Source organism: Physeter macrocephalus, chromosome 8 (assembly GCF_002837175.3).
Source record: "Physeter macrocephalus isolate SW-GA chromosome 8, ASM283717v5, whole genome shotgun sequence".
Classification (NCBI taxonomy): domain Eukaryota; kingdom Metazoa; phylum Chordata; class Mammalia; order Artiodactyla; family Physeteridae; genus Physeter; species Physeter macrocephalus.
The window spans coordinates 13,167,164-13,178,963 of record NC_041221.1 but is presented as its reverse complement, the minus strand read 5'-3'; the positions used below and the strand labels follow the sequence as shown (position 1 = coordinate 13,178,963).

Genomic DNA, 11,800 nt, shown 5'->3' with positions numbered 1-11,800 from the left:
GTGGGAAGCAGCCACATAGCACAGGGAGATCAGCTCGGTGGTTTGTGACCACCTAGAGGGGTGGGATAGGGAGGGTGGGAGGGAGGGAGATGCAAGAGGGAAGATATATGGGGACATATGTATATGTATAACTGATTCACTTTGTTATACGGCAGAAACTAACATGCCATTGTAAAGCAATTATACTCCAATAAAGATGTTAAAAAATTGTCATTTGTCTTTTTATTATTGAGTTATAAGATTTCTTTGTATATTCTAGATACCAGTCCCTTATCAGGCATATGATTTGCAAAATTTTTCTCATTCTGTAGTTGTCTTTTCACTTTCTTGATAGTGTCTTTTGAAGCAAAAAAGTTTTAATTTTTGATGATATCCAGTGTGTTTTTTCTTTAGTTGCTTGTGTTTTTGTTGTCATATCTAAGAAACTATTGTCTAATTCAAGGACATGAAAATTTACTCCTGTGTTTTCTTCTAAGAGTTTTATAATTTTAGCTCATACATTTAGGTCTTTGATCCATTTTGAGTTAATTTTTATGTGTGGTGTGAGGTAGGGATCCAGTTTTTATTTCTTTGCATGTGAATATTCAGTTGTCCCAGCACCGTTTGTTAAAAAGATTATTCTTTTATCTTTTCTCCATTCAATTGTCCTGATCTCCTTCTTGAAAATCAGTTGATCATAAATTTGAGTGTTTATTTCTCGTCTCTCAATTCTACCATTGATCTGTATGACTGTCATCATGCCAGTACCTTATTATTATTTCTATTGTCGAAAATAAGACAGAATTGTTCCAACCTAAAGCAAAAATATCAGACATAACATGCCTCAACTCTTTATATTTTTTTTTTTTTTTTTTTTTTTTTTTTTTGTGGTATGCGGGCCTCCCTCTGTTGTGGCCTCTCCCGTTGCGGAGCACAGGCTCCGGACGCGCAGGCTCAGCGGCCATGGCTCACGGGCCCAGCCGCTCCACGGCACGTGGGATCCTCCCAGACCGGGGCGCGAACCCAGTTCCCCCGCATCGGCAGGCGGACGCGCAACCACTGCGCCACCAGGGAAGCCCAACTCTTTATATTTTTTATCAGCATACATAATTCACACTAGTTTCATTTCTTAAATTATATAATTACTATGGTAACTTCTAGAAATATTTATAAACTTTAAAGAAAAATGAACCTAGGGGAAAAAAAGTACATTTTAACAGAAAATTAAACCAGCAATCCTTTTTAGTCCTATGGTTGACTCATAAGCATCCCAGACAGACTGACAAATACTGGAGCTAACTGAGCAGGAATTTATTTACGTTTATTTTACTTCATAGTTTGCTTGGAATGCAGCATTGGCATTTGCTATTATAATATTGGATACATGATAGGGGACTTCATTTACCAGTAAATTTGTTGTGTTTTGTTGGGTGTTGTTGCCTGCTCTGATACAGTGTACTTTTTTTCTTCAGTGATGTATTAGTGATGTTCCTGTTATCTCTTGCTGGGTAACAAACTGCCCCTAAACTTTGTCTTTAAACAACAGTAGTCATTTATTTTGCTCGGGAACCTGCGACTTTCTCAGGGCTTGGCAGGGAGGCTTTGCTGCTACTCTGCTGTCTGGGGCCTCAGCTGGGGTGACTCAAATTGCTGAGGGATGGAACAGCTGGAGGCCAGTGGGACATCTTCCTATCCTAGTGTAGTCCCAGGCTTCTCCCACTGTATGATTTTTCTGTAGTCTGCATCACGGCAGCCTCAGGAGAGTCAGGTTTCTTTCCTAGTGACCCAGGGCTTCTAGAGCAAGTGGCGAGAGATGGAGGTGGAAGCTGCCAGGCTCTTTCTATCTTGCCTTGAAAGTCACGCAGCAGCTGTGCTGCATTCTGCTGGTCACACTGGAGTCTTAGGGCAGGAACAACCCAAGGTCTGCAGACCAGAGCCATGGTTTGCTGGGATGTCGTCTCTGGAAGCTACTAGGGTATGTAGCTAGAATGTATGTTTTCCTGGGGGGTTCCCATATGTAGTCTTAACATGAAGAATGTCTTCCCCAAAAAACTACCTTAAAATGACTTTGAGTTTATGATGCCAAATGCTTCATTTCCCCTCAAGTATTTCTTTAGCAAAACTAGAGTGTTTCATATGGTAGAAGATAGAGTCATCAGGTTCAAATTCATTGAACACAGAAGGTACATTTGTATCAGTTAAGGGTCCTGTCTTCAGTAAAGTTATAGCTGCCATGAAATTATATACCAAATAGCACCAATGCAAGGAAAGAGGCAAAAAGTGCTGGAAGGACTAACAGAAATGGGGAAAAAAATCTGTTAGGGTTAGGAAACTTTAATATATCTCTTTTGATCCTCCTCAGCTCAGATAAACAAAAATAAATAGGAATGTCCAGGATCTGATTCCATAAAGTTGTTCTGGTAGCATAGATGGGATTTTATATTCTGCCATTAGGTTACCGTTAATCAAAGCAGAACGAATCAGTGATAAAATTCATCTTCCATTCTGGATGGTTATTAGCAAACTACAAATAGAAGAACACTTCCTTAAACTTGTAGAGGATCTCTGCTGGAGTCATCCAGTAGACACCACACTTAACGGTGAATTACTAGAAGCATTTCCACTGAAGTCAGGAGAACAAGGATGCTGCTGCCCTTCTTGTCTCCACCCTGGCCGGCTCGTTCGGGTTAGGAATTTTAGTCACTTTGAATCATGCTTTATTGTTAGACCTAGCTAAAGAAAAATCTTACCGACATGTACATAAATATTCTGGATCACTGACGTGTCCCCACAGGTATTTGGGAATGTGATGGAGCCGGTGTTATCTTCAGCAGTGTCCGTGGGAGCCCGTGTAGTGACTTGGTCTGGTCCCCGTGCTGGTTCTGCGGGGCCTCAAGCATGAAGAAACGTGATATTTGCTGACCCACAGCAGGATGTACAATTTAGAAAAGTTTCTTTTTGGAATCAGTTTTTGTATTCTCTCTCGGCCTCATGATTTCAGTGTGGTATTCTGGTTTAGAGTCATTAGGATTTCACTCCCAGGGTTGAAAGTGGATTTTAGTGTCCTTGGTCCCAGATAAAGTAATCAGCCCCTACCTTCTGTTTGGACCCTGACTGCCCATAGCTGTTTTAATCGAGTATTCTGGAGTCTGGTGTCCACTTGCTGTGCTGTGGTCAGGCTGCAGACATATTTAGACCCAGTGCTCCGTTCCACTACCGAGGCATTTGCTAATCACAGCGGACGTCACTCACCGTTTTAGTAACTGCTGTGGTTGTCAGTTACCCTATCTGGGCTGTCAGCTCTGTGGATAACTATTCTGTGTGTTCATTAGGTCTGCTAGGAGAGAGACAGCAGCACATCCTCTATCTTGGACACACTTTTGACGCTTTGTTTCATCTTTATGTTGCAGATGTAGCTGCCATAGCAAGTGGTCGTGAATTCCTGGTTAACTCAAGTCGGGTGCTCTTGGACACCATACTGCAGCTTCTGGGAGACTTGAAGCCCGGACAGTGCACCAAACTCAAAGTGTACGGTGGATAATATTTAAAGGTTCATGTTTATTTACATAGTAGTTAGAATTTGCTGATTGGGCCCCTTTTTCAAGCAAATGCACTTAATTTGGCTATAGTTCTAAAAAATAGAAGAAACAAATTTCCCGGAGAATTAAGGGATACACTCTCTATTCAATACTATTTTAGGAAAATAATATAAACAAAAGGAATGCTCCCACCTTAGGGCAGTCACTGAGCCCCAAATGCTGTCATGGGTGAGCTTCAGGGTGCACTTAGAATAGGTGATGGTTTTGACAGCACCCCACTTCCAGGAGCCAGAATCCGGACTTATTTTCCACTGGTGCTTAACAAATTACCACAGACTTATTGGCTGAAACAACACCTACTTCAAGGTCTGTAGGTCAGAGGTCTGAGTGGGCTTGGTTGGGTTCCCTACAGGGTCTCAAGTGGCCCAAATCAAGGGTTGTCCAGGCAGGGCTCCTTTCCAGAGGCTCTGCACAAGAATCTCTTCCACGTGCATCCAGGTTGCTGGAAGAATCCAGTTCCCTGCGTTGATAGGACTCCGGTCCCTGTTTCCTTGCCGGCTGTCAGGCGGGGCCACGTTTAGCTTCCAGGGCTGACTGAATACCTTATCACGTAACCTCACCCCATCTTCAAGTCACAACAGCTTGCCGAACCTTTCTTACACTTCAGAACCTCTTGGATTTCCTCTTTTTGTACCCGCCAGAGAAAACTCACTGTTTTTGATGGGGTCACGGGTTTATCTCTGGCATAACTGGATAAACTCCCTTTTGATTAACTCAGAGTCAGACGATGAGTAACCTGAATTGTGTCCGCAGGGTCTCACTGCCTTGACCAGGCGACTTAATGTGACCGGGGTGTCATATGTCGGTCTCGGGGATTAGGGCAGGAAACCTTGACCCATTTTAGGATTCTGCTTCCACGCCATTTATTTCGAGTGTTTGCTTTTACTTCTGGAGCACTTCATTAAATAGCTTCTCTAAGTCTTTGTAAGATACTTCTCACCTCTGTGTCATCTTGGCCCTGGAATCTCTTGGTTGTCGTGTCCCACGTGAGTTGGGATTTTTCCTGTTTCTCTGTAGGCTGAGTAATTTTTGGATTGTATCGTGGACATTTGAATATTATGTTTTGAGACCCTGGGTCTTGCTTAAATCTTATGGGAGATGTTGATGTTTTGTTTCAGCAGCGGTCAGCCTGGTTGGGTTTAGGTCACAAGTTCTGACCAGTCTTCTCTGTTTGTGGCTTCCATGTCAGTTCCATTTTTGTTTTGGGGCCATGTTGCACAGCTTTTGGGATCTCAGTTCCCTGACCAGGGATTGAACCCCGGCCACGGCAGTGAATGTGCTGAATCCTAACCCCTGGGCCACCAGGGAACTCCTGTCAGTTCCATTTTTAAGACGCTTTTGCAGTGCTGTTGCTGTGAGGCTGGTCCCTCACCATCATCTCCTGATACTCTGACCCTCATGTATGTCCCTGTTTGGGACCTGGATGATAGTTGATATTTTAGTTTTCAGAGTCTGGGATATGCTGTTTATGATCAGATCCACACATGCATAGCTTGGGGTGAGGCCAGGAGTCTATAGACGACCTTGTGGGGTCACATTCCTGAGCTCTTAACTCTCCACAACGTCTGAGTCCTTGTGAATTCCCCAGCACTCCCTTTTTCAGTCCTTCACCTGGAATGCTGAGGTTTTATATGCCCTGAGGTCACATGTTTCTGCAGCTAGGCCCAGTCCAGGGCAAGAAGCAGGAATGCAGAGGATCACATTTCCTTCCACGGAGTTTGAGTTACCCGAGGACTTCCACTCTGCCAGCATGGTCACTGCTGGGAGACCCCGTTCCTACTCCTCGAGTCGGAGCCAGAGGCTTCTCCTGGTGCTCTCTCTGTGTGGGCCAGTGCCACCCTGGGTTTAGGGGCTGAGTGGTAAACTCTTGGTTTGGTGGTTCTTAAAATTCTGGTCTTCTTCCCCATCCACCTGCAGAGACATTTTACTTGCTTGCTTGACAGTCTTCCATCTGACCCCCGAGCACAGCTGAGTGCGGGCTGTCAGCCTCCGACCCCCTCTTGGGATCCCTGTGCAAAACAGCCTGAGGCAGGTCTTGCCGCTCCGTTCTCTGTGGCCGCCTTCTGATATGCACACCGTTTACCCACTTTCTCCATCGCTGCTAATGTCCAGCCTTGAGTCCTCCGGAACTGGGACCCTTCTTGTACTACAGGCAAACTTCCTTTTCTTTTTGGCCTCTCCACACCTTGACTGTACTTTGCCTTTTTCTTGGGGATTTTGCTTTCCTTGCCACCTTCATGATCAAACGCTGCTCATTTTTTAGCAGCTTGGGTGGCTCAGAACCAGAGATGGGGATTTTAAAAAATAATTATTTAGAGCAGTTTTAGTTTCACAACAAAATTGAGAGGAAGATGCAAAGATTAACCATATACCCCTGTCCCCCCCGCCCCCCATGCGTAGCCTTCCCTGTTATCACCGTCACTCACCAGAATGGTGCATTTTTTACCGAGGGTAAACCTACTTTGGCACGTCATAGTCACCCAAAGACCATAGTTTACCCAAGAGTTTACTCTTGGTGTTGTCCATTCAGTGGATTTGGACAGATACATCACGACTCACATTCGTTATTATGAGAGCATACAGAGGGCCCTGGGTCCATCATCATGTGGGTCTCCAGCCTCTGTGGTGGTGAGCCGTCGTGGCCCGTAGACACGTGCTCTCTTGCTCAGCTCCCCCTCCCATTGCTCCCCGAGCCTTGCTGGGACTCCTGCTGCTTGCTGCCTCTCTCTCCTCCACGGCCTCCCCTCCGTCCAGCTAACCTGGGTCCCTCCCCACCGTCTCCTGATGCTCTGACCTGGGACCAGCCATCCACCTTCTCCCTTCCTAGTTGTGGTGGGGCCTGAGGAGAAGGTTTCCAACGCAGAGTCATGCCGTTTCACCCTCGCCTGGTCCTGAGTCCCCCTGGAACCCTTCTCTCTGCACCCTTATCAGTGCCACTTTAATCTCCACAGTGGCCGGGTCAGACTCAGGCTCTCTCTGTGATGCCGGCCGCTGCGCTGTTCTTCGGTCCTCTGGGGGGCAGGGGCAGTGATCCCAGCAGGTGGCTTTCCTTCCTGCTCCCCAGGGGGAACCGAGGGCTGTGGGCCTGAGCTTTCTCATCTTCTCTGCCTCACTTGTTTATACCCTCTCACCCTCACTTTCTTCTCTCATGTGGCCTTTTGGGGTTTCCACCTCTGGTTTTGATTAGCTGTGCTTTTGATTAGTTGCCCTCTGGGATTTTGCTCAATTAGTTGTCATCTCTTGCTTTGTTCGGCGTATTTCCAAGTTCTCCCTCCCACTGGCTCCTTTTCGGCCGACTTTCTCCCAGTTGTGCTGTGATCACCTTCAGCAGCGCCCTAGGGTCGATACCAGAGCATTTGCCAGCTCTGCTAGGATTTGGGTGGCTTTGGATTTTCCACGACATGACACATTTTCTCTGAATGAAGGGCTGGCTTATGTTGCCCTGTTCCTTTTGCTTCCCTTGAAGTCCCCATGGGCCCTTGGGGTTAGTGGCCCTTTATAACAGATTTGCTTCTACCGAGGGGCCCCAGGGCCACCTCTTTGGTGACAAGTGGGACATTGTTGTGACTTGGCCTCTGTGAGTTCTTTCAGGGTTACATCTTCTCAGGCCATTTAATTTCTCGATAGCTGCAGTTTATCTGCCTTTTTTTTTGGAAGACCCCTTTTAAACTCTCCAAATCTAAAAACTTCCAACATCTGGTGGTGAGACACCAGCTGGCCCTGAGGGCCTCTCAAGGTGCTTTTTGCTGCCAGCAGGAGGGCTGGGTTGCTGCTTGCTGTGGTGGTGTATCTTTTAAGCCTTGGCTTCCGTACCTTCAAGGGGATGACCTTCTTGCTACACCAACCAGGTCTGTGTTCTCTGTTGATAATTTTTAACATTTACATCAGCCTCTCAGGTGTCTGCTCCATATGGCCACTTGATAGGACTGTGGGCAGCCCCAGGCCGGCCCTAGACCAGGCTCTGTCTGCCAAGGCTGGGGAAGTCAGTGCTGCCTGGCAGGGGCTCTTGTCCACCTCTTCTCTGTGCATTTCTTCTTACTTAGCCAGCACTCGGGGTGTGCAGCGTCCAGAGATTCCCCATCCTCACCAGCATCGGTCCTTTTCCTTCCACCTCCAACCATGGGGCATCAGCCTGCCACACACAGCGTCTGGTACAGGCAGTTTCTGTGCTGTGTCTGGGGTTGCACCCTGACCTTGGGATTCCGAGGGCCACCAGGTGTCGTGCTGGCCTTGAGCCTGGTACGATGGACCCTCAGAACCTCCTGGTTGTGGCTTGTTTCCCCACTGCTGTCGTGTGACACTGGTGTTGCCGTTCTCCTTGACACTCAGTAAGAGCTGAACAAACACAATTTTTGTTTCTCATCGGAGATCTGGATTTCAGGAATTAGGATTACTTACAGCCTTTTAAATTCTCCCTGGTTTCTTTTGCACTTAACTTTCTCATTAACTTTGTCTCATTGCCCATCCTTCATTATGATTTTACCGGTCCTTATTGACACAGGCCTGGGACAGGTAACCCACTTCTGCATACTTACTCCAGGGAAAGTTCTACCCATAAACCCCAGGACACGTGTGCAGAAATGTCATAGCAGCTGTGTTTGTTATAGCACACACTAGGAACTGAACTAAACCTCTGTCAGCTGGAGAATAGAGAAATAAATTGTGATCAGTATGTTGGACGCATCAGTGAAAATACATCCGAGCTATACACATCAGCACGGACAGACCTCTCACGTGGTGGGGGAGATTACTACAGTACGCGCTGCTGACACAGCGTGCAGAGCAGGATTGTCAGGCTCTGTATATTTGCTGTGAAGGTATATGGAGATGCACGCCTCTCTCCCGTAGCAAATGAGGACAGTGGTTCCCACCTGCCTGAAGTCCGAGTTCAGATAGAGTTCACGAAGGGGATCTCACTATGGTGAGGAGGTTTCTTTCTTAACCAGGGAGGTGGGTGTCGTGTTGTTCTGTCTTTCTGTGTGTCTTTTCCATTAAGTAGTAGATAAAAATTAATCGAAGGTACTTGATTAGGATTACGTATGGTATAGGCCACAGATTTTTAAGCTCTGTCTTGACTGGGGAGGGGGCCCGAGTCTAAAACAAGCATGTTCACTGGTCAGTTACTGTATCCTCTTTAAAAATTGGTGGGCCTCTAACTGCGAGTTTCTGTCATTTGGTCTGAAGTGTCTGACTGTATTGCTCTGCCAATTGCTTCTTTCTCATGTAACATGTGCAGTCTTCTCTAAGAACTGTATTACTCTTTGTTCCTTAAAATTACTTGATGGTGCTAATTTGGCTACTTTAGATTTTAGTCAGTTTTGGATGACTGATTTGTGGGTTTTGTTTCAGGCCAGTAGACATCACAAGTCATGCCTTTTGGTTTATTTTTATGGTTGGCTTGTTTTGAGGTACTGGGTGTGTTTATTCTTTGCTGCTTCTAGGTTACAAGTTATAGTTTCTTTTACAATGAAGAACAAGGTAGGTCACTCGCATCACCTTTACTCTGAGCGCCTCAGCCTTGGACGTCAGACTGTCTGGGGGGCTTTCTGACGTCTCATCAGGAGATCCCGCTCAGCCTCCAGGCGCAGGCCTCGTGTATCTAGGTGGAGAGAGGGCCTTGTCATTCAAGGAGAGTTACTTGCGTAGCATTTTAAGTTTACCACTACCTTTATTTTAGCATTGCTTTCTTTCAGTCCTTTTATTGTCAATGTCAGATGCCTCTAAAATTCTCAAGACTGCAGAGATGGGGAAATTGCTCTTTTGCAGCCCATTAATCCATTTATAATGTATCTTCTGCTTAGGTTCATGGTAGGAAGCAGAATTTACCTACTTTTTTTTGTCATTGGAAGAAACAAATGACTCCTAGTACTACAGTACTTTGGGAAATGACATTTCCTTTTAATACTGAAGTAGCAGAAGGGTGAATTGAATGGGCGGTCTCTTTTGACCTGACAGTTGGAACTTTGATACATTATTTACAGAGTACTTTTGGCTGGAGTAGAAATGTTGGAATAGAAAGTATTTACATAAGAAACAGGAAGTGGTTCAGGGTTTGTCATTTGCTAAGTCGTGGTGTGAACTTGGAGGAGTCTCTGGTCTTCCGAAAGATGTAGCCTGGCAGTTAACACGAGGTCAGGTGGCACCATGGCCGTGACAATTAGTTTTGTTCCATTTTAGCTTTTTTTTTTTTTTTTTTTTTTAATATTTATTTATTTATTTACTTTGGCTGCACCGGGTTTTAGTTGTGGCACACGGGATCTTAGTTGCAGCATGTGGGATCTAGTTTCCCGACCAGGGATCAAAACCCGGGCCCCCTGCATTGGGAGCGCAGAGTCTTACCCATTGGACCACCAGGGAAGTCCCTCATTTTAGCTTCTTAAGGTTGGCTGATTGTGACCAAATATGAAAGTTTAGAGACATTTGTCAATTTGTGTTTTTGCCACCTCAAAGTTAAACAGCAGTCAATGAAGAATTTCAACTAGACATATTATCTGGAGTTTGCCCCATATTTCAGTCATCAGCCAGATATTAACTTTGCCTCTTAAAATCTAGAGAAGATTGGCTTATTTTCTTTTCATTCTCTACAGCAGGGGTTGGCAAGCTTTCCTCTAAAGGGCCACATAGAATATTTTAGGCTCTGTGGGCCGTGCGATCTCTGTTGCAGTGACTCACTCCTGCTGTTGTAGCCTGAAAGCAGCATAGGAAATACATTGAATTTTAAGGAATTCCAACTATCTGTGTTGGTGATCTGAACTTTTCTCTTCTTGAGATCCTGGATTAGAGATCTCAGAAAATTCTAGTTGATGTGTTGAATTTTCCTCATGAGTACGACATTTGAACATCCCTTAATAACTCATTAAATGGTTACTAGTGCATAGATTTTGGATATGTGTAAAAATTGTCAGGAAAACTGGAAAACATTTGTAATTTTGGCTCATTTGTGGCCTGTGGGGAGGTTGAAAATCGTAATTTGAGACCTGGGCATTACTGTTCTCAAGGGTGCTAGTCTGGTGTTGTCTTCTTGGACGGTAGCATTGCCTTGACTTTGAAAATACCCATGGAAATAGGAGGAGAGACAGACCGTTTCCGCACGCTGCCCTGCTGAGGCTCTCAGTCGCTGGGAGCTGGTTCACTTTCCATATTGAACCCAAGCGCTTATCATGTCCAGGTACTGTACCAGCCTATGTGTCTGTAAAGACAAATCAGCCTTGGAGCTTGCTTTTGACAAACAAAGCTTAGTGGGGAAACCAGCTATTTTAACAGAAAACCGTAATAAACATTTCCCATGGCATGCATGTATGCGTGTACCATAATTTAATAGATCCCTTCTTAATGGACTGAATCACTATTATTGATTTTCCTTTTGCCTCAGGCTCTAATATGTCATGGCATGGTACTGTTACTGATCCCATCTTGATTTTAAATTTTGATATATTGCTTATTATGGAATTTTTGCAGTAGTTCTGATTTTAAAAAGTTGCATTACAATGTATTTTAAAAACCTTGGTTCCTAAGCTTTTTTGGCACCCCTTAAATTTGCAGCCAAAGCAAGTGCCTTGTTCTCCTCACCCTTGCCGGCCCTGCTGGTTAAATGTTCAGTTGTGCACACATAGGACACTGCAGGAGGTGGGCTCTGGGCTCTGGTACCTTCTCCCGAAGAGAACTGGTGTTTGTCCTGACAGGCAGTTAGCTCTTCCTGACTCCTAAATCCTGGCTCCCCTGAGGTGGTCAGTGCCAAATCTGTGCCTCGTTCCGTGGTTCCCTCTCACTCCCCACTGGGCTCCTTAGTGTCTGCCTCGTCCAGCGGCCGGGTCAGAGCCGGCCGCAGCCTGCGCAGATTCTGCACGCTCGCTGGTGCTCCCCGTGTCTGGTGCCTGCCTTTCGGGGCTTCCTCCTCCCTAGCTTTGCTCCATTTGCTGCAATTTCTTTAGCTCTCTTTTAAAAAAGTTTATTTAATTTATTCTTTTTTGGCTGCGTTGGGTCTTCGTTGCTGCGCGCGGGCTTCCTCTAGTTGCGGCGAGTGGGGGCCACTCTTTGTTGCGGTGCACGGGCTTCTCATTGTGGTGGCTTCTCTTGTTGCAGAGCATGGGCTGTAGGCGCCTGGGCTTCAGGAGTTGTGGCTCGCGGGCTCTAGAGCGCAGGCTCAGTAGTTGTGGCGCACGGGCTTAGTTGCTCCGCGGCATGTGAGATCTTCCCGGACCAGGGCTCGAATCCGTGTCCCC

The 11,800-nt window shown here is 45.9% G+C and overlaps 1 protein-coding gene across 1 annotated transcript in view; it reads left to right on the top strand.

Moving 5' to 3' along the window:
- The window catches only part of HSF2BP (heat shock transcription factor 2 binding protein), a 105,394-nt gene that overhangs the window by 52,050 nt on the left and 41,544 nt on the right, over nucleotides 1-11,800 (top strand). Inside the window, exon 6 of the mRNA XM_028492694.2 lies at nucleotides 3,390-3,507. Within this exon, the coding sequence (XP_028348495.1) occupies nucleotides 3,390-3,507 (118 nt within the window). The remainder of the gene's footprint in view (nucleotides 1-3,389; nucleotides 3,508-11,800) is intronic.